The 24957-nt window shown below is 37.1% G+C and overlaps 1 protein-coding gene across 11 annotated transcripts in view; it reads left to right on the forward strand.

Annotated features, from left to right (window-relative positions):
• The window catches only part of LOC138331476 (small G protein signaling modulator 1-like), a 72196-nt gene that overhangs the window by 17502 nt on the left and 29737 nt on the right, over positions 1 to 24957 (forward strand). For all 11 annotated transcript variants that reach the window (XM_069279127.1, XM_069279133.1, XM_069279129.1 and 8 more), the window contains exons 3-4: positions 1994 to 2069; positions 4723 to 4888. In XM_069279127.1, the coding sequence (XP_069135228.1) occupies positions 1994 to 2069; positions 4723 to 4888 (242 nt within the window). The remainder of the gene's footprint in view (positions 1 to 1993; positions 2070 to 4722; positions 4889 to 24957) is intronic.

A 24957-nucleotide genomic window follows, 5' to 3' on the forward strand; every position in this document is an offset into this window, starting at 1 on the left:
TAAGTCCATTTAGAACAAATTTGTATGCATACATACCCGTTAGATTTATATTGTGGTGCATATGTACTTTAAGACTAGAGTGACATTATTTTTATCTTTTTCCCCCCTGCCATGTGATGGAGACAAGTCCATTTAGAAACAACTTTGTATGCATACCCGTTAAACTGGTATCATGTCTCATTTGTACATTCAAGAGAAGTAATTTTTATCAAATTTTGTTTTGCCAATGGCAGACCTGCCTACTTATACGCTTTTGGTGTAGTTTCTACGATTTGAATGGTAATTCTAAGATATTTGATTACCATCTGTTAAAATTTTATCTCCATATTCAATTTGATACATCCTTTTAATATTTTTAAATGTATTTAGAAATGATAATTATATTTTATCTTGTGTCTATCTTCTTTTTATCATATCTGCATGAATCTAAAATCTGGAATCACATGAACAAGATATGATTACATTTTTAAATGGAATATGAGAAATCAATAATGAAATAAAGATCATGCATGTTATACAAGCCCAACTCTTGGCTAAATACTTCCTTAATTACTTTCTGAATAGTGCTCACCTGATATGATTTGATATTTCATTGAGAGCAGAAAGGTAACCATATAATGCATTCATTTCTGGATGAATCAATAAAACCTCTGTGGTCTGTGTTACAGATAGGAAAAGCAATACATCATGTCAACATCAAAACCACATTGTTTTAATGACGATAAAGATTGAAAAAAAAATCATGCTCCTGAGTATTCTGCAGACAGATCACATAGCGGTTTTGTGGTTTTGTCAGGATCATGTGAGGGGTTGGGTTTACAGATAAACTTGTGATCGATAGTTGTGTATATTGTCAATGTCACAAGTTGCTGAGTCTTTGGGTAGCAAAACATAGACCAGATGCCAAATTTTGGTACAGTTAGGTTATGTATTTTGTTTGGAGTGTTGTAAAAGGCAATGTTCTGACAAGTGATGAGAGTGTAGGTGGCAGTTTTACAACAACGAAATATGAATATTTAATTATCCTCGTCATAAAATGAATGAAGTACATAATTAAGTGAACATTATTATCTTACATCTAACTGCTATATGCGGAAGTCTTATCACTTTAAATACCAATCTATCGTCTGCCGTTTTAATGTCAAAATCTTCCGCTTTCTACTGCATCTTCTGATTTTCAAAATAGGCTTTGACAAAGCCGTAAAAGTATCATAAATTCTAAACTTGCCTAAATTCTTGCTTCATTGTACATTTCTGGTTGAAAATCAACAGCAAGCTCATGCAGGCAAATGTGCATTCTAAAGAAATTGTAAGAAGTCATCATATGTACACAAATACGACCTTAGTAATTTATGTCCAAATACGGTGACTATTGAAGTGTGAATCTGCCAAATTTTATCTTCAGATGTTAACATTTCTGACATTGTGGACTTGTTAAAATTCTGTAAATGAACTACAGGGGTTTTACTGTATTAAGAAATGTTTCAACACTTCTTTAACTATGTGTTAATATTTCTTTTATTGAATTGTCTTATTAGAATTTATGGATGCTTGAAACAATGTCCATTATGAGGATATTGATAGTTGGTGCACTAAACATTGTGACCTTGACCTTGAGGTCAAAGGTCAAGGTCGAAGTTCAAATGATTTTAGTAATTTGTTGTGTTTAACATATTTTTTCTTAAATATTAAACGGTAAAAGGTCTTAAAAGGCCAATATGTGATGTACAACTATATATTAGGCTATACATTTGTAATTGTAACATTGATGTCAAGCTTAAGGTCAAACATAAAAAAAATACAGTTATTAATTGTTGCTTTTTATTCTGAACTGATTTGGTATTGTATATGTAGATACCTGCATATACCTACTAGCTTATGAGAGAAAACATATTTTTATTCAGGAAAACAAGTTTCCAGTTATTTCTATATCAACAGGGTACAATATGCAGCAGACATATTCTAATAAAGTGTTATGTTTACTATGTTTCAGGTGAAACAGATAATGGAGGAAGCTGTGACCAGAAAGTTTGTTCATGAAGAAAGTAGCAGTATCACATCACTTAGTGGTAAGTTCTCCTTACCATATACTTAAACTTGTCGTAGGGTCTGAGTAATCACATCACTTAGTGGTAAGTTCTCCTTACCATGTACTTAAACTTCTCGTAGGGTCAGTAATCACATCACTTAGTGGTAAGTTCTCCTTACCATGTACTTAAACTTCTCGTAGGGTCAGTAATCACATCACTTAGTGGTAAGTTCTCCTTACCATGTACTTAAACTTCTCGTAGGGTCAGTAATCACATCACTTAGTGGTAAGTTCTCCTTACCATGTACTTAAACTTCTCGTAGGGTCAGTAATCACATCACTTAGTGGTAAGTTCTCCTGACCATGTACTTAAACTAGTGTAGGGTCAGTAATCACATCACTTAGTGGTAAGTTCTCTTTATCTTGTACTTAAACTTCTCGTAGGGTCAGTAATCACATCACTTAGTGGTAAGTTCTCCTGACCATGTACTTAAACTTCTCGTAGGGTCAGTATTCACATCACTTAGTGGTAAGTTCTCCTTACCTTGTACTTAAACTTCTCGTAGGGTCAGTAATCACATCATTTAGTGGTAAGTTCTCCTTACCATGTACTTAAACTTCTCGTAGGGTCAGTACTCACATCACTTAGTGGTAAGTTCTCCTTACCATGTACTTAAACTTCTCATAGGGTCAGTATTCGCATCACTTTGTGGTAAGTTCTCCTTACCTTGTACTTAAACTTCTCGTAGGGTCAGTATTCGCATCACTTAGTGGTAAGTTCTCCTTACCATGTACTTAAACTTCTCGTAGGGTCAGTATTCAAATCACTTAGTGGTAAGTTCTCCTTACCTTGTACTCAAACTTCTCGTAGGGTCAGTAATCACATCACTTAGTGGTAAGTTCTCCTTACCATGTACTTAAACTTCTCGTAGGGTCAGTACTCACATCACTTAGTGGTAAGTTCTCCTTACCATGTACTTAAACTTCTCGTAGGGTCAGTAATCACATCACTTAGTGATAAGTTCTCCTTAACATGTACTTAAACTTCTCGTAGGGTCAGTAATCACATCACTTAGTGATAAGTTCTCCTTACCATGTACTTAAACTTCTCGTAGGGTCAGTAATCACATCATTTAGTGGTAAGTTCTCCTTACCATGTACTTAAACTTCTCGTAGGGTCAGTAATCAAATCACTTAGTGATAAGTTCTCCTTACTATGTACTTAAACTTCTCATAGGGTCAGTAATCACATCACTATAAGTGGTAAGTTCTAGATCTTGTAACCATTAGCTTCTTGTAGGGCCTATAGTGGCTCATTGGTTGATGTGTTTCGACATATTTCCACTTGCCTTCTACCTTATTTCAAGTTGGGGCCCTGGTGGCCGAGTAGTTAAGATATCCCGTAACATATAACCACAAGTCCTCCACCTCATTTCAAATTAGGGCCGCAGTGGCCGAGTGGTTAAGATATTCCATTATAAATTACCAAAAGTCCTTTACCTCTGGGTCGTGAGTTTGAATCCTATTTGGGCAGTTGCCTGGTATTGACCACAGGCCGGTGTTTTTCTCCGGGTTCTCAGGTTTTCCTCCACAAACTTGGCATGACCTTACATGACCCTGGTTATCCATAGGACGTAAAACTTAACAAATATTTAAAAAAAAAAATTCAGGTTGTTGGTTTATCTTGGAGTATTCCAGCTTTTCTCCACCTCCTAAACCTGACAAGTTCGTAAATGACCCTGCATGACTGACTTAATGGAACATGTCAAAAAATAAAAAACAGAAAAATCAATAGCTTCTTGTATGACTTTTGTGTTTTGACTTAGTGACTGTGTTGACGAGGTGATTATGGTGTCTGATGTTCTGCCAAAGAAACCTCTCAACTTCATGTTTACAAGTTTAAGGTTCGTCATTTCTCTGGTGGCTCGATTTGTCATGTGATCCTGATCATATTGAGTTGTTGATTACGTATCTTAATTTAGTTTAACTTGCTTGTAAAGGTCACCTCAGGGACAAAGAGAAAATTGTCAAAAAAAAAAAGGTCAAATTGATCGATCGCCAAGTGTAATATAACCACGCCTCGTGCTCACAAATGCACGTGTTTCTATTCAGTGTCGGAGCAAACATTTTAGCATACACCGTACCAAATGCTAAGTCATGTGCGGTTTGATTGACATTTGGCGATTCGTCAATTGTGTTGAAATTAGCTATTTGAGACCAGAAGAACAAGGTCTTATTAGCAGGTAGTCTTTTTAAAGAGGTGTCTGTTAAGACAGGTTTTACCTAAAGAATAATATATCAGGTCAATATTTAGGTCACTGTTACTACCAAGTACATGTATTTACACTATAAATAGAAAATCCTTGTCATTATACGAAATATATCCCTTTGTCACAAAACAACTAAATATAAACTACTGCTCCTAAACTACTGTAGGGGTTTCAATGAAACTTGGTGGCAATAATTTATATACAGTACACATGTGCACACTCTTTATCGGAACAATAAAAAACTCTACCTTTTTTAGAGTTATGCCCCTTTGTTACAAAACGGTTGGGGGGGGGGGGGTATAATTTGGCCTCATGGATGGTAGTTCTAGTTGCTTGTGGCTGACTACAAAATTAATCCTGGATTACATTTACTGTAGTTTTTACTGATATAAACAAACATATTGTATATGATTCCCTGTGTAGGTGCGGTGGAGGCTTGTCTGCTCCATGGACTGAAGAAACGGGCTCTGGGTTTGTTTAAACACAGCACCACCACCGCCCTCCTACAGAAAGTCTCCAAGAACTTTGAGCCGGCGGCTGTCATCCTCAAACTCCTCTCAGATGTGGAGTCCAGCAATGATCCCAACAAGTAAGTCTCCTATACGTACTTTCATTTATGTTGATTAGTTTTCAATTTCCAAAGGAGACCAAGTTTTCACAACAAGTAAGTCTCCTATTTGTACTTTGAAATTATTTACGTCGATTAGTTTTCAATTTCCGTAGGAAACAAAGTTTTTGGATTTGAATTTGTGGCAAATTACATTTTAAGCTTTATGTATTAGACAAAACAGCAATTACCAATTCACCATAATTAGGGTCCCTCCCCTTTTCTGGAGAAAAGTTGAAGTTGTAAAAACGCCCCAATTCCATGGATTTAAAAATGTCTTACAACAAGTGATGCCTCTAACATCAGCATGGTATTCCATATTACATGCACTTGCGAATCTTTTACATGTGAATCACGAAATAATAATATGTCTTCAAGGATAAAAGGCATATGCTTCCTGTAACAGATAAATGTTCCATGAGTACAGAAAGATTTAAAACATGGCTGATTTTTTTTACCCACAACTTACATTTTGGTTCATTAATACAATTATTTAAGCACACTCGGCGCTAATTACGACGAATATGGTATATCAAGTTTGGCTTCATTTTACAGGTAACACTGTCTACTGTGGTTGAATCTTTTCCACAACAATTCATTGTTACGAATTCTAATCACCTGTGACGATAATTCACATGTGAAAAGTAGTTACCATTATTAATTGTAGTCATTTAATTAAATTTGACACCTGTATGACACCGTTGTCTTTTATGCTCATGGCAGTAGTCAGATGGGACTGTATCAACAAAAGAAAAAAATATGGTTATAAAATAAAATCAATAGATGTTGTTTGACATCAACGGCATCAGTTCTTCCTGAAACATCTGACGTTTACTAGTTAGTAAACACAGACAAAAATAAACACAAGGATCGGTGTGGGGGCTTGGTCAACGATGTCTGAAGGTCATGTCACATAGAGTTCAAACTAGGAGTAGAACAGGCAAAAATACTCATTGCTGTTGTGTCTCGATCAGGAATTGAACCTGGGTCTTTGACGTGAAAATCCACTGCTGAGCCTAGAAACATGTTCTAACAGCTGAGTGACAGAGACCATATTTAACACTGACTATAAATATCGATGCATGTCACACCATTGATTTAAAACATGAATAAACTTTAGGATATTAATCTAGGTTTTGTTTGAATTTGTTTTGGGTTTTTTTTCAGGGGAAATTTTGTCAACATTTAGATATGTTAAAAAGTTTTGTAGTGATTTCAAATCGTTACATTAAATCAAAGTAAATTATTGAGCTTGATTGTTTAAAATCTTTTGCCATAAAACAATATGCAGTGATTTTTACTGCTGAATGTTTGAAAGTTGATGAAAAATACATCAGATACTTAAGGGGAATATTTTGTAAAATAAGCAAACAAAAACAATCATTCACTTCCTTCAAAAAGGGAATCTTTTAATTTCTCAGATGGAAATTTTAGATAAAAGCGGAATTAATTTGTAGTATAATACAGCTGTCTATGTAGGTGACTTTATACCACAGGTATTGTGATTGGTTGTATTAGATTTCCATTATCTAAATAGAATCCAATAGGAGTGAGGGACCACTCCTTCATGGCCTAAGGATTAATTAATTGAGAAATTCCCCGGAGTACTGATCTGGTGGTTAAAGGACATTAAATATGAATGGTATAGTTTTCACACCTGGCAGTAGTTGATATTAATGACCTACTTTATAGATAAATAGATTGCAACATGGGTTTCTCAAGTGGACAGGTATTTCTCCCATACTTCACAGGGTTATCCCGCGGTTGCTAGGGAAAAGATAACTCTAGTAGGGATTAGTCAGCTCACACACGCTAAACAGTGACGTCATCAATACCGGCGACCATTTTTATGCACAGTGACGTACGCATTCATATCAAGTGAATTTTTACCATTTCTCGTTAAAGTATGGGAGAAAAAGAATCAAACTTGGGCCTGTCAGGTGGACAGTGATATCTCAACCCTTGAAAAAGATTTTAATCATCAACCCTAGGCAAAACACTCAGGTTGAGATATCCCTGTTCACCTGACAGGCCCATGTCAGATTGTATTAGTCTGAAGTCTAGTAGAAGATTGTGGCTGCTCAACCTAAGGCTTTCATGAGGTTTAGACATCCTTGACCACACACCCTTACAAGCCTCCATCAACGAAACTTGGTGGTTATAATCATTATACTGAAAGATGTGCGTAATCTTCATCAGAAAACGATACCTTCACCTTTATTTAGAGTTATGCCCCTTTGTTACAAAACAGGATGGGAAGGGTAAAATTGGGGCGTGGGTTTTTTGTTGGCCTCCTCCTGTTGGGGCTGTTACCAGAATATCATACGTGATTTACTAATTGTCACGAGTATCTCAATAGATATTGATTATAGATAATCATCTGTACTATAAACTGCGTCACCACAGTACTCAAATCAATTACATTATGTATATCCTAGATCAACGATCTTTGAGGTGAATTCAGATCAAAACTGAGGTAAAAGGGTGCATTACTTAAGTTGGTATATTCTTTGACAGGTCTAAAAAATTTGATTAAATCACAGATGAAATGCTAATGAAATTCTGATCAGGTTACGGTAGAAATTCTATTTATCAGACAGTAAAGTAAATTACCATGGGCTGTAGCGACATTAACAAATTAGTTAATTACTATTTTACTGTCTATATGACTGAAGGTTACACAGATTAAGGGACTTTGCCCTCTCATAGTCTTAACATTATACTATCGTAACAAAGCTGGGAATCTGATTGGTAATATTTGAGGGTTGGGTACCTTTCTGAGTCAATATCACCCCAGGACAAGATTTCTCTGATATCACTCTCACCTCAGGGTTGGGTATTTCTCTGATATCACTCTCACCTCAGGGTTGGGTATTTCTCTGATATCACTCTCACCTCAGGGTTGGGTATTTCTCTGATATCACTCTCACCTCAGGGTTGGGTATTTCTCTGATATCACTCTCACCTCAGGGTTGGGTATTTCTCTGATCTCACTACTCACCTCAGGGTTGGGTATTTCTCTGATATCACTCTCACCTCAGGGTTGGGTATTTCTCTGATATCACTCTCACCTCAGGGTTGGGTATTTCTCTGATATCACTCTCACCTCAGGGTTGGGTATTTCTCTGATATCACTCTCACCTCAGGGTTGGATATTTCTCTGATATCACTCTCACCTCGCAGGGTTGGGTATTTCTCTGATATCACTCTCACCTCAGGGTTGGGTATTTCTCTGATATTACTCTCACCTCAGGATTGGGTATTTCTCTGATATCACTCTCACCTCAGGGTTGGGTATTTCTCTGATATCACTCTCACCTCAGGGTTGGGTATATCTCTGATATCACTCTCACCTCAGGGTTGGGTATTTCTCTGATATCACTCTCACCTCAGGGTTAGGTATTTCTCTGATATCACTCTCACCTCAGGGTTGGATATTTCTCTGATATCACTCTCACCTCAGGGTTGGATATTTCTCTGATATCACTCTCACCTCAGGGTTGGGTATTTCTCTGATATCTCTCTCACCTCAGGGTTGGGTATTTCTCTGATATCACTCTCACCTCAGGGTTGGATATTTCTCTGATATCACTCTCACCTCAGGGTTGGGTATTTCTCTGATATCACTCTCACCTCAGGGTTGGGTATTTCTCTGATATCACTCTCACCTCAGGGTTGGATATTTCTCTGATATCACTCTCACCTCAGGGTTGGGTATTTCTCTGATATCACTCTCACCTCAGGGTTGGATATTTCTCTGATATCACTCTCACCTCAGGGTTGGGTATTTCTCTGATATCACTCTCACCTCAGGGTTGGGTATTTCTCTGATATCACTCTCACCTCAGGGTTTTGGGTATTTCTCTGATATCACTCTCACCTCAGGGTTGGGTATTTCTCTGATATCACTCTCACCTCAGGGTTGGGTATTTCTCTGATATCACTCTCACCTCAGGGTTGGATATTTCTCTGATATCACTCTCACCTCAGGGTTGGGTATTTCTCTGATATCACTCTCACCTCAGGGTTGGGTATTTCTCTGATATCACTCTCACCTCAGGGTTGGGTATTTCTCTGATATCACTCTCACCTCAGGGTTGGGTATTTCTCTGATATCACTCTCACCTCAGGGTTGGGTATTTCTCTGATATCACTCTCACCTCAGGGTTGGGTATTTCTCTGATATCACTCTCACCTCAGGGTTGGATATTTCTCTGATATCACTCTCACCTCAGGGTTGGGTATTTCTCTGATATCACTCTCACCTCAGGGTTGGGTATTTCTCTGATATCACTCTCACCTCAGGGTTGGGTATTTCTCTGATATCACTCTCACCTCAGGGTTGGGTATTTCTCTGATATCACTCTCACCTCAGGGTTGGGTATTTCTCTGATATCACTCTCACCTCAGGTTGGGTATTTCTCTGATATCACTCTCACCTCAGGGTTGGGTATTTCTCTGATATCACTCTCACCTCAGGGTTGGGTATTTCTCTGATATCACTCTCACCTCAGGGTTGGGTATTTCTCTGATATCACTCTCACCTCAGGGTTGGATATTTCTCTGATATCACTCTCACCTCAGGGTTGGGTATTTCTCTGATATCACTCTCACCTCAGGGTTGGGTATTTCTCTGATATCACTCTCACCTCAGGGTTGGATATTTCTCTGATATCACTCTCACCTCAGGGTTGGATATTTCTCTGATATCACTCTCACCTCAGGATTGGGTATTTCTCTGATATCACTCTCACCTCAGGGTTGGATATTTCTCTGATATCACTCTCACCTCAGGGTTGGGTAATTTCTCTGATATCACTCTCACCTCAGGGTTGGGTATTTCTCTGATATCACTCTCACCTCAGGGTTGGGTATTTCTCTGATATCACTCTCACCTCAGGGTTGGGTATTTCTCTGATATCACTCTCACCTCAGGGTTGGGTATTTCTCTGATATCACTCTCACCTCAGGGTTGGATATTTCTCTGATATCACTCTCACCTCAGGGTTGGATATTTCTCTGATATCACTCTCACCTCAGGGTTGGGGTATTTCTCTGATATCACTCTCACCTCAGGGTTGGATATTTCTCTGATATCACTCTTGGTATTTCTCTGATATCACTCTCACCTCAGGGTTGGATATTTCTCTGATATCACTCTCACCTCAGGTATTGGTCTGATTTCTCACTCTCACTCGGTTGGGTTTTTTCTGATATCACTCTCTCACACTCAGGGATTGGATTTTTCTCTGATATCGACCTCAATTCAGGGTTGTATATTCTCTGATATCACTCTCACCTCAGGGTTGGTATTTCTCTGATATCACACTCACCTCAGGGTTGGGTATTTCTCTGATATCACTCTCACCTCAGGGTTGGGTATTTCTCTGATATCACTCTCACCTCAGGATTGGTATTTCTCTGATATCACTCTCACACCTCAGGATTGGGTTGGGTATTTCTCTGATATCACACTCTCACCTCAGGGTTGGGTATTTCTCTGATATCACTCTCATCACCTCAGGGTTGGGTATTTCTCTGATATCACTCTCACCTCAGGGTTAGGTATTTCTCTGATATCACTCTCACCTCAGGGTTGGGTATTTCTTCTGATATCAACTCTCACCTCAGGGTTCTCATGATTGGATAATATTTCTCTGATATCACTCTCACCTCAGGGTTGGGTATTTCTCTCTGATATCACTCTCACCTCAGGGATTGGGTATTTCTCTGATATCCACTCTCACCTCAGGATTGGGTATTTCTCTGATATCACTCTCACCTCAGGGTTGGGTATTATCTCTGATATCACTCTCACCTCAGGGTTGGGTATTTCTTTTTCCTGATATCACTCCTCACCTCAGGGTTAGGTATTTCTCTGATATCACTCTCACCTCAGGGTTGGGTATTTCTCTGATATCACTCTCACCTCAGGGTTGGTATTTCTCTGATATCACTCTCACCTCAGGGTTGGATATTTTCTCTGATATTCACTCTCACACCTCAGGATTGGGTATTTCTCTGATATCACTCTCACCTCAGGGTTGGATATTTCTCTGATATCACTCTCACCTCAGGGTTTGTCGGTAATTTTCTCCTGATATCACTCTCACCTCAGGGTTTGGATATTTTCTCTGATATCACTCTCACCTCAGGGTTGGGTATTTCTCTGATATCACTCTCACCTCAGGGTTGGGTATTTCTCTGATATCACTCTCACCTCAGGGTTGGGTATTTTTCTGATATCACTCTCACCTCAGGGTTGGGTATTTCTCTGATATCACTCTCACCTAGGTTGGGTATTTCTCTGATATCACTCTCAATTCAGGGTTGGATATTTTCTCTGATATCACTCTCACCTTTCAGGGTTGGGTATTTCTCTGATATCACTCTCACCTCAGGGTTGGGTATTTCTCTGATATCACTCTCACCTCAGGGTTGGGTATTTCTCTGATATCACTCTCACCTCAGGTTGGGTATTTCTCTGATATCACTCTCACCTCAGGGTTAGGTATTTCTCTGATATCACTCTCACCTCGCAGGGTTGGGTATTCTCTGATATCACTCTCACCTCAGGGTTAGGTATTTCTCTGATATCACTCTCACCTCAGGGTTGGGTATTTCTCTGATATCACTCTCACCTTGGGTTGGGTATTTCTCTGATATCACTCTCACCTCAGGGTTAGGTATTTTCTATGAGGCTTTATCACTTTAGGACAGAAATTTCTGTCTCATTCTCCGTGTTCTATGATGCAAAAACAATGATGTTGTTATTCTTAATCCAGGTTGCTTAGTTTTATAATGAAATGAATTTGGCTTGATTTTTCGGACATAGCTTGTGTTGGACATGGAATTTATTAACTATTCAGAATTAAAAAAGAGAATGAAGGAATTTTATTGACTCATTCCAGTTATCAAAAAAGAGATGGAATGTTCTAAGTCATAAAGAACTATGCATATATATTAATTACCACAAAAGTTTTACTTATAGAAATAACATATTTCAATGGTTGGCTATATTTTATAGAAATAACATATTCAATGGTTGGCTATATTTTGTTTCTCTCATAGCTATATGTGGTATATTTAGACAATCTTTTTACAGAAATATGTGAGTTTCCTCCTCTTTTAAATTTATATTGATTGTGCACACCTTAAAGCTCCTCTGAGGAATATGATTCCCTGAAATATAGCATGTTGGAAGCCCATTTAATCACACAACAAATGTTTCTTCTTTCACACAAATATTAGATTGGAATTTCAGACAATTGCGGTAAGCAATGATTGATGAAGGTATCGATCACCTTTAAGAAACTCCTTTTATTTAATGCTTGGGTCTCGAATAATCCACTCTCACACTCTCACCTCAGGATTGGGTATTTCTCTCTGATATCACTTCTCACCTCAGGGTTGGATATTTCTCTGATATCACTCTCACCTCAGGGATTGGGTATTTCTCTGATATCACTCTCACCTCAGGGTTGGATATCTATCTCTGATATCACTCGTCACCTCAGGTTGGTGGTATATTTTTCTGATATCACTCTCACCTCAGGGTTAGGTATTTCTCTGTATATCACTCTCACCTCATGGTTGGGTATTTCTCTGATATCACTCTCAACCTCTGGGTTAGGTATTTCTCTGATATCACTCATCACACTCAGGGTTGGGTATTTCTCTGATATCTACGTCTCACCTCAGGGTTGGAATATTTCTCTGATATCACTCTCACCTCAGGATTTGGTATTTCTCTGATATCAACTCTCACCTCATCGGGTTGGATATTTCTCTGATATCACTCTCACCTCAGATTGTGGTATTTCTCTGATATCAATCACACCTCAGGGTTGGGTATTTCTCTGAATAATCACTCTCACCTCAGGGTTGGGTATTTTTCTGATATCACTCAGCACCTCAGGGTTGGGTATTTTGTCTGATATATCACTCTCTCAGGGGGTTGGGTATTTCTGCGGTGATATCATCCTCTCACAAGTCAGGTGGTATGGATATTTCTCTGATATCACTCTCACCTCAGGGTTGCGGTATTTCTCTGATATCACACACTCACCTCAGGGTTGTTGGTATTTCTCTGATGATCACTCTCACCTCAGTGGGTTTGGATAATTATCTCTGATATCACTAATTCACCATCAGTGGTTGGGTAATTTCCTCTGATATCACTCATCACCTCATGGTTAGTGTAGAGTTTCTATGGAGCGGCTTAATCACTTTTAGGTCAGAATTTTCTGTCTCATTCTCAGGTTCAATGAAGCTAAACAATGATATTGTTATAATTTTAACAATCGTAAGTATATTGCATCTAAGTATATATTATGAGAAATGAATTATAGGCTGATAGTTGTAACATAGCTAGTGTAGAAATGAGGAATTTATTAACAATTCAGGAAATAAACAATCAGTATCAAAGTTTGCTTAGTTATTATTCCAAAAATGGCTATTTCTACATATATAGCTTATGTGGAAAACACAGTTATTAAACGAATATATCAATAAACATTCAGTTTCAAAAATGAGATTGAGAGGCTATATTCAGTAAGATGAAACGAGCATATATATTATGTACAACAAAGTTTTCCTAGAGAAATAACATATAACAGAAATTGTTTAATGCTTTACAGAAATGTGAGTTTCCTCTTTAAAATTTAGTCACCTAAAGCTCCTCTTTGCATGTTGGAAGCCAAACTTAATTAACAAAAGCAAAAAAGAGAAAAAATATTAGATTTGCTCTGTAAAGATTAGCAGTTTTTAATTGGTTTTAGTTATTATTAAAAAATTATAAAAAAAAAATGAGGTGGTTGGTTGGTCTAGCTTGCATGGATTAAAGTTGTAGAAAGAGTTTGATGAATTGATTTGATTGGTTAGAAGGAGTTTGATGAATTGATTTGATTGGTTAGAAGGAAATTTGATGAATTGATTTGATTGGTTTAACAGCTTATGAACAGCCAGGGTCATTTAAGGACGACACTTTACCACAAGTCCTCCACCTCTGGGTCGCAAGCTCGAATTCCTTGTGGGGTAGTTGCCAGGTACTGTCACTGCTGGTCAGTGGGTTTTTTCTGGGTACTCTGGTTTTCCTCAACCATCTCAAGATGGCTCATCCTAAATTACTATGGCTATAAATGCTAAGTACTGTATAAATTGAAATATTCAAACCAATCCAAACATTAGCTGCCTCTTTCATGTTACAATGGTTTCATGGTGAAATACATGTTTTCCTTTTTAATGTCAAGAATGTAGTTTGACTGACATGTAGGTTTTGCAAAAAAAAAAAAAAATGTATTCTTTATAGATTATGAATTTTATGTATCTTTATAACTTTTGCCTATTACGTAAACGGTATTTGTTGGAGAGAATAATCATTAGTTACTTTTCCGATATGCGCACACTAGAGCTATCAATTGATTGTCAGTGTTGTTGAATTCCTCCTTGACTCCTATTGACCGTTGATACTGATGTTGAAGACAGGCTTCCCCTCGACATATTCTACGATAATGTATCAATTATCGGATAGAAACATAAAGGCTCGTGGAGTAACCATTATCCATCTATGACAAAGGTAGCATTATAGTTATTTAAATATATCCGGAATTGATTGCTAACCAAATCAAAACCCTATTTGATTGAATTGTAAACGATTCCATAATGACGCCCATCTATAAGTCCTATTCCATTAGTCTATACAACTGCTGAGTCGGCAGTAATTCTTCCTGGGTCCATTTTCAGGTCTAATTCAGTAATGTATATAATTTACGAGTATAATGTCCGGCAAATATAGGTGTATTATGTCAGGCTTTGAGAGGAGGTAAAGGTTGAGTCTTAACTCACTCACCTCTTAAAACACATTTAGACTCTTCTAAATCAAAGACTTGACCAGTCCATTATGAAATTTCAGGGGTGAATGAATTATGGGACTATAATTATGACCAGTCCATTATGAAATTTCAGGGGGTGAATGAATTATGGGACTATAATTATAACATAATAGAGTCCTTGTGGCTCCGAAGGATCAGTCCTATGTCTACAAGGGGAGGTAACTACTTGACCAGTTCATTATAAAATTTTAGCGGTAAATGAATAACAGGGCTATATTTATACATATAGATTCCTTGTGGCTCCAAAGGAGCAGTTACATGTCTACAAGGGGAGGTAACTACAAGTCTTAGAAATTCCTTAAAAGGATTTAAGATTTTATATATGACATCAAACATTATAAAAGAGAAATGCTTGCTGGTTGACTTGGACAAAAAGGGAAAATAACGAAGAAAAAAAAAATATATCAAAAAGTGTTTCAGCATGCACTTCTTAGCTTTAAGATTGCTTGTAGGATATAAACTTGTTTTCTGCAATTAAAGATCTTTTTCATAAAAGAAAGCAATAGACCATTTCATTGCAACAATTTCAGGCAATTATGTTGATGTAAACTTTGCCTTTAACTTCAGTCATAGAAAGAAAATGGACTGATTCAGATAAAGATTTGTCTCTGAAAGGTAAACTGGAATTAATTTGTTTGCAGATTAAATGCCGAGGTTAGTGATTATGTAATTATAATACTCCGATGTAAGGTAACTTAAAGTACCCACGTAATACGAGAGATTGCTTCTTGGTTAATCGAGATTTGGAAGTCGTACGTAACATTTGATGACCTTTAGTTAACATTATTGCATCTGTGCAGGATATTGTTGTTTAAGTAAGCTTGCAGGTTCAGTTAAACTCTCTGATCTGCACAAACTGTAGATTTTAACAGTTTTAACGTGGTCAAATATTTTCATGCTCACAGTTGCCTACGCAAGTGTGATATAACCTACTGTAAAACACTTTCACATGATACAAACTTTTGTGTATTCTTTTTGTGGGAAAGCTCAAACGCAAATATAGATGCTTTGTGAATGTAATTGTATAAATGCAATTAAAAACATAATCATACTTATCAATTCTTGATTTTGAATTAATGTACATGTATTTGCGAATATGTTGAAATTAATGAAGATGCAAGATATGATTAAGGTTAATTTTGTGTTGATTGTCTTAATTATTGGAAAGACAATGATTTATGTTAGAAAACAACTTTGAAACAGAAAAAAATTATAAATAAAATTTGCTTGAATTTAAGATTGATATGCACATATGTTTGTGAGGATCTTAATGAGCATTGTATGCTGGCTTTAAAATCTTGTGTGTTATGCCTGGAAGCAATTTATTTGTATGTTGTTCGTTATATGTCCTACAGTCGGGGGTCATTAAAGGTTGGATAGTATAGGAAGCAGCAAAATCTACCGTTTAAGAGATGGGATATATGGCTGCTGAAAGCTGAAATCGTGTGGTGTAATTGCTGATACCCTAGGCAAGAGCTACTCTTATCAATGGAAGTAACCACATCGTTCTGTCCACATTCTGCAGATCAATACACAGAATAGATAATCATATTATTCGTTTGTTCCACAGGTCCGCTGCGACACTTCCGTACTCATCTTTAGAGCAGGCTAGTCACATGACCAGCTTGTTATCTGTATAGACCAATTTGTGAATAGAAAGAACGCCTAAATTTGGCACACATTTACAGATACTATGACACTGACGATCAGATGACAAAATTGGTCTTGCTACGTATAGAATTACTTATTCAAATCGTATACTCCATCAATTAGTTACAGGCACCAGCATTTATATACTGACATCTTGATTTAAGGATAGATTGGTATTTGCTGACGATCAGATTTCTGTCGCTGCACTCTTCCCTGTGATTGTAGCCGTTACCTTAGGCTTCACATTTAACATCACACACAAATATTGGTCCAGACAAATATTGACTGGATCAAAAGTTAGAAAACAATATGCAGTCAAACCTATCACCAAAGTCTCAACGAAAAATGATCTTCATAGTCAAGTAAACTCTATATATAGACCCCTCAAAGTAAGAAGAAATTTGCCTTTTAGGATGCCAGGAAAGTGATGTCACAGGAAGTAGAAATTGGCTTTTTGGGATGCCAGGAAAGTGGTCTAATTAACCAGGTGGTCTTTATACAGAGGTTGTTACTCGAGCAGGTTTTACTGTGTATGGTAGGACAGTAAATAATGTCTGATAATAACATGAAAGCATGCCATGCGTATGTGATTAATCAGACCTGGCATTAAATAGATCAATGACAATTAGTATATTATGGTTTCAATATGATTATATTTGGTATCAATGTGATATTTAAGTCTTTTGTACATAGTCGTTTTTAGGGCCTGCAGTGGCCTGACGGATTGACTTTTTTTGGCCTACGGTGGCCTGGTGGTTAAGATGTTCTTTCTACCTCTTGGGTTGCGAGTTTGAAACCCAAGTGAGACACTTGTATACCCCTGTAGCGGGATTGGACTGGGTCGATCATCGGTGACCAGGTAGCTCAGTCGGTAGAGCACTCAGCTAGTATTCGGAGGGTCCCGGGTTCGAATCCCGGTCTGGCCGCTACATTTTCTCCTCTCCTGTTACAGAATTGGCGCCCAACTAAATAACCCACGGTGGTGGTGTTTGGAAGGGTCTCGTGTGTCTTCGAGGGCGAAGACTTCGAGAAAGGAGGGAGGAGTGTAGCGGGATTGGACTGGATCGATCATCGGTGACCAGGTAGCTCAGTCGGTAGAGCACTCGGCTAGTATTCTGAGGGTCCCGGGTTCGAATCCCGGTCTGGCCGCTACATTTGAGACACTTGTATACCCCAATCTTTAGGTTGGTGTTTTTTCTCCAGATACTATGACCTTTCACCACTTTGTATACCAGCTCCTGATATTCAGTCATTGAAAGGACCATGCTGTCAAATGGTGTAAAGAAAAATAAGTTGAGAGCCAAACACATTAAGTTCTACTGGTACAATGGTGGTATTATAGCTTCAGTAGCTACAATAAAATGGCACCTGTTACTCTGAGGGATACAAACAATATCAGTCTGATGGATCTATATACTGTTTTATATCAATAAATTGATTTTGTAACGATAACGATGTGGGAAGTATTATTAGTTCTGTACATGAATCCTTCAACCACAATAAACATTCTCTTTGTACTTCCTGTTAATAGATAACGGTGGACTGGTCATTGACCGCCCGTAATTCAAATAGATACCTGTTGCCTGGTCAGTGACTACCTGTATTTCAAATAGATACCTGTCGACTGGTCATTGACTGCCTGTAATTCAAATAGATACTTGTCGACTGGTCAGTGACTACCTGTATTTCAAATAGATACCTGTCGACTGGTCAGTGACTACCTGTATTTCAAATAGATACCTGTCGACTGGTCAGTGACTACATGTATTCAAATAGATACCTGTCGACTGGTCAGTGACTGCCTGTATTTCAAATAGATACTTGTCGACTGGTCAGTGACTACCAGTAATTCAAATAGGTACCTGACGACTGGTCATTGACTACCTGTATTCAAATAGGTACTTGTCGACTGGTCATTGACTGCCTGTATTTCAAATAGATACTTGTCGACTGGTCAGTGACTACCAGTAATTCAAATAGGTACTTGACGACTGGTCAGTGACTACCTGTAATTCACACCTCCCTGGTCTGGATAAAGACCTGATATTAATACATACCTAGGATTAACTTGTATGTATAGATTTACCTTGTCATATATATGTAAAGGTTATTGCATGGTTTTCGAGTAATAAGGGATTTATCACACCCGAGCGAAGCGAGGGCGTAATAATTCCCGAGTGACGAGAATGTTTGGACTGGAATGATCATCGGTGACCAAGTAGCTCAGCAGTAGACCATTCGGCTAGTGTTCAGAGGTCCTGGGTTCGATTCTCGGTCTAACCACCTCATTTAGTCCTGTCCTGTTACAGTTAGATATTTCACAGATAAATTGGTGGTAACATGTTTTATTGTTATACCTCTGTAAAATAGTTTTTATGTAAAACTCTATTGGAAAAAAAATGCCCATAAAATGACTGTTCCGTCAAGCAGTCCAAAGAACTGTTAAAATTGACTGTTAAACTATGCTATTGGACCAGAGTGACGTCACAATGGGGTTTAACATAACAGTTATCGACTGGGTTTTTGGGTAACAGATTATCGTTGGGCCCTTACACAAAATGTTGCCAAAGGCCTACAGTTTGTCTTTAGGTCAACAGATCACCTGTTTCCCTCAACCCCAGTCAACAACTGTTTACTGTTTATTTCTGTTTATGGTACGCAAATTATGTTATATAAATATACACAATCATAACCAATTCACTTTATACATTATTTTACATGTAAAATATCAAAACAGAATTTTCCAAAACATCAATGGACTCTATATACCAAGTGTCATGTATATTTAGTGAAACTCCGAGCCACTCCTGTGCACAAAGTAAATATCATCTTGATGTGCCAGAGAAGTACCATTTTAGTGCACTACTAGGAATTCAGGGTTACATTATTTGATTTGTGCTGATCACAAACTCCATTCCTAAGGGGGACACATAAAAGAAAGTGATTTTAAGCTGTCTGAGTGAGATTCTGTTTTAGTACACTTAGGAAATATCAGGATGTATATGAGGATATCAATATAATCTAATAACCAGTCTATAACATTTGTTCCTGGCATTCTGTTTAACAGGATTACAGTGTAAGGTTTATGCCCTGTCATAAAATGACGCAATGCATGTAACACCTTGTGTCCAGATCTAGATTTATCCTGTCTTGATTTCAAATGGAAGCAGAAGATGTTCAGTGTTGTTTTGTATAACTGCTATCAACAGCCAAGGGATGATTAAGATCTTCACCAATTTCGACATTTCAAGCCCCCCCCCTCCTGTAGCCATGGGGTCAGCTAATTGTATAAGGTCAATTTTTCAATCTATTGTCAGGTTATGGAGCTTCGAGGGTGTACATGTTTGGGATTATTTTGTAGATTGTATGTCCTAGTAACCGCCATGGGAGTCAGAGACTGTGCCAGGTATAGGAGGTGGAGCAAAACCTCAAATGGGGGCATATATGATGTTGAAGATTATTTTGAATAATGAGTATGTCCTATTAACAGCTGTAGGGGTCATTTAAGGCCATGCCAACTGTGTTTAGGAGGTGGAGGAAGTTGAAAGTACCTGGAGAAAAACCACTGACTATGGGCAGTAATTGGCAGCTTCTCCACATGGGTTGTCAAACTATAACCTATAGAGAGAGGGGGTTGACAGAGTATTAATGATTCCAGAAATAATTTCTGTCTTGCTATATTCTACATATTATTCCATATGTTAATTAAGCAATGAATCTGCTAAATTTCCTCCATTTAACACAAGTTCCTGACCAAACTTTTACTTCTATAATTTGATATTCCCCCTGGACAAACCTGGCCCAATCAATGTTAAAAGAAGACTGATGTATAAGGCACTATTTAGAACCGATTCAACGTGGATGAGAAGGAATAGAAGTATTATAGCTAGAGGCCTATAGGGACGTTCCTCCTTAGGAAGCTGATTGGCTGGTGACCTAGATAGTTCCGAAGATTGTGGCGGTGGTGGTGGGGGCCGTTAAGGTTTCGTTGTCAAGTTGATGGGTTTCATTTAAGGCTTCAGTCAGTAAGCTAATGATTTCCTAGTACAGATACCAACTGAACTTATATATGGCTTTAGATATGTCACATTCAGATATACACTGCCCCAACATCTACTCTTTATGATGCTGTCATCAAAATTATGTGGAATTATGTATTGCTGTCATCAAAATTATGTGGAATTATGTATTGCTGTCATCAAAATTATGTGGAATTATGTATTGCTGTCATCAATATTATGTGGAATTATGTATTGCTGTCATCAAAATTATGTGGAATTATGTATTGTTGTCATCAAAATTATGTGGAATTATGTATTGCTGTCATCAAAATTATGTGGAATTATGTATTGCTGTCATCAAAATTATGTGGAATTATGTATTGCTGTCATCAAAATTATGTGGAATTATGTATTGCTGTCATCAAAATTATGTGGAATTATGTATTGCTGCTCTCATCAAAATTATGTGGAATTATGTATTGCTCTCATCAAAATTATGTGGAATTATGTATTGCTCTCATCAAAATTATGTGGAATTATGTATTGCTCTCATCAAAATTATGTGGAATTATGTATTGCTCTCATCAAAATTATGTGGAATTATGTATTGCTCTCATCAAAATTATGTGGAATTATGTATTGCTCTCATCAAAATTATGTGGAATTATGTATTGCTCTCATCAAAATTATGTGGAATTATGTATTGCTGTCATCAAAATTATGTGGAATTATGTATTGCTGTCATCAGAATTATGTGGAATTATGTATTGCTTTTTGTCATCAAAATTATGTGGAATTATGTATTGCTGTCATCAAAATTATGTGGAATTATGTATTGCTGTCATCAAAATTATGTGGAATTATGTATTGCTGTCATCAAAATTATGTGGAATTATGTATTGCTGTCATCAAAATTATGTGGAATTATGTATTGCTGTCATCAAAATTATGTGGAATTATGTATTGCTGTCAGACTGTTTAATATAACATGATTTATATGTAAAGCAATTTTCATTCACCTCACATTGTCTAAAACACAGCAGATTATCATCTGTTGTATAAATCAAAATTCCATTAGTTAGATAAAGTATAAGATTACTTGGGATGCTCCACTGCTGACAAATGGTATTTTTTCACTATCAAATTCTTCAGTTACAAAAGTTACTTATTTTACACCATTACCACTATTGGAGAGTCTGAGCTTCTAGTTTTACTTCAAGTTTAAAAATATGAAAAATAGTTAATTTCATCCCGAAAAAATTCCATGGTACTATGTCCGATATAAAATGAAGTAATGATTGTGCATGCACCAGGGGCGAAAAAAATGTTTCATGTTATTTTTTTTGTTTTATCATCTTATAAACAGTCTTGGGTGGATGTATTTGAAAGTAAGAAACCTGGTCTTTCAAACTATATATTGGTGGAACCACAGTATTTAGTTTCTCTTTTTTTTTTGCATGTTTAACGAAACAAAGAGGAATATTACTGAAGAGGTTCTCAACTCTCTTCCATGTTTTAGGCAGCAATTGGTTTAGCCATGGCTCTATAATTCAATTCGTATTGGAGAAATCGGAAATTTACTCACCCTTTCCTTCATCAAACATTTAAACATCTTGTATTAAAACAAAGTTCCTTCACAAAGATTGTTTACAGATACGGGTTGCAAATCAAGGTAGGTTTATATACCAAAATTGCTTCCTGAATTTTGTGCGAAAGGGAGAAGATCTGATCATTCATCGTTGAATCTGTCTTTTGTGGGTTGAACTTGGGACTATTTGGATCTATAAATCTCTTGGCCTGCTGACATCTGTCTATAACTACAGACAAGAGCTGTCTTGCCTTTTATACCATCATTCTGGTACTGTCAGCTTCAATCTCACTGATCATGAAAAGCATGAAATAAGCTCAATCAGGCTCAAGGCGATGGATCAAACCTGTCACCCCTATTATTCCAAAGTGAACCCACATTGCCATTGATCTGGACTAGTCTAACTCATCCAACGGGTGAGAATAAGCTCAGTGAAAACCATCTTTCCTATTGTTTCTGGTAAACAAGCTGGAAATTTGCATTATCGTTAACATAATGATGTCAGGCTAATGGAAACATCGTCATACTTTATACCAGCTATAAATTCTAATATGCAACAGTGTAGTGTTCTAAATTAAAGCTACTTTACATGTTTGGAATGTCACAATTATTTAATGTTAAGTTTTATCAAATATGCAAAGCTGTTTTCTCTGCTGCTCTAATGTCTGACATTAATGTAAGGATTCTATGTTAACCAAAACAGCTGAGGTTGTACAAAGTATTACTCAACTTAGATTGTCAATGAATATGTGATTTAAAGCGCACCAGTAGTCAAAAGCAATCCAAGTAAATAGCTTGTTTATAACAAAAGGACTGGAATTTTTTTTCTAATTGACTCTGTTTATCAATAATCCTTGTTAATTAAGTGATATCTACTATATACAATAGTATGATGAAATGATCTGCTCAGGGACATGATGTTAAGAATTATATTACACAGGGACCTGATGATTTGGTCTGTATTACACAGGGACCTGATGAATGATCTATATTACACAGGGACCTGATGTTATGGTCTGTGTGACACAGGGACCTGATGTAATGATCTATATTACACAGGGACCTGATATTATGATCTATATTACTCAGGGACCTGATAAGTTATGATCTTTATTACACAGGGGCCTGATGTAATGATCTCTATTACACAGGGACCTGATGTTATGATCTGTGTGACACAGAGACCTGATGTTATAATCAATATTACACAGAGACCTGATATATTATGATCTATATTACTCAGAGATCTGATGTTATGGTTTATATAACACAGGGACCAGATAGTATGGTTTACATCACACAGGGACCTGATGTTACGATCTATATTACACAGGAACCTGATGTTGTAATTTATATTACACAGGGACATGATGTTATTATCTATGTTACACAGGGACCTGATGTTGTGATTTATATTACACAAGGATTTGATGTAATGATCTATGTTACACAGGGACCTGATGTTATGAACTATATTACACAGGGACCTGATGTTATGATCTGTGTGACACAGAGACCTGATGTTATAATCAATATTACACAGGGACCTGATATATTATGATCTATATTACTCAGAGATCTGATGTTATGGTTTATATAACACAGGGACCAGATAGTATGGTTTACATCACACAGGGACCTGATGTTACGATCTATATTACACAGGGACCTGATGTTGTGATCTATATTACACAGGGACCTGATGTTATGATCTATATTACACAGGGACCTGATGTTATGATCTATATTACACAGGGACCTGATGTTATGATCTATATTACACAGGGACCTGATGTTATGATATATATTACACAGGGACCTGATGTCATGATCTATATTACACAGGGACCTGATGTCATGATCTATATTACACAGGGACCTGATATGTTATGATCTATATTACACAGGGACCTGATATGTTATGATCTATATTACACAGGGACCTGGTGTTATGGTTTGTATAACTCAGTGACACTGATATATTATGATCAGTATTATACAGGGACCTGATGTTATGAGCTAATTATTACACAGGGACCTGATGTTATGGTTTGTATAACTCAGTGACACTGATATATTATGATCAGTATTATACAGGGACCTGATGTTATGAGCTAATTATTACACAGGGACCTGATGTTATGATCTATGTTATACAGGGATCTGAGGTTATGATCTGTATTACACAGGGACCTGATGTTATGATCTATATTACACAGGGACCTGATGTTTATATACTATATTTCACAGAGACCTGATGTTATGAGCTAATTATTACTCAGGGACCTGATGTTATGATCTATGTTACACAGGGACCTGATGTTATGATCTGTGTTACACAGGGACCTCATGTTTATATATATATTTCACAGAGACCTGATGTTATGAGCTAATTATTATACAGGGACCCGATGTTATGATCTATGTTACACAGGGACCTCATGTTTATATATATATTTCACAGAGACCTGATGTTATGAGCTAATTATTAAACAGGGACCTGATGTTATGGTCTATATTACACAGGGACCTGATATGTTATGATCTAATATATTACACAGGGACCTGATGTTATGAGCTAATTATTACACAGGGACCTGATGTTATGATCTATGTTACACAGGGACCTGAGGTTATGATCTGTGTTACACAGGGACCTGATGTTTTTATATATAATTCACAGAGACCTGATGTTATGAGCTAATTATTACACAGGGACCTGATGTTATGACCTACTTAATGTATAAGGTTAAAAATTTATTTTATTACACTGCTGGGGCCTGGTGTACTGATAGAGCTAATCAATGGGACAAAGTGTGAATGTAAAAAGAGGATAAACAGGAAATCAAGCTAATCACACTAGAGTCGTAATCGACCTGTCGTAACTCGTTACATTGATTTCCGCCACATTAGGCCAAG

This window comes from Argopecten irradians, chromosome 9 (genome assembly GCF_041381155.1).
Source record: "Argopecten irradians isolate NY chromosome 9, Ai_NY, whole genome shotgun sequence".
Classification (NCBI taxonomy): Eukaryota; Metazoa; Mollusca; class Bivalvia; order Pectinida; family Pectinidae; genus Argopecten; species Argopecten irradians.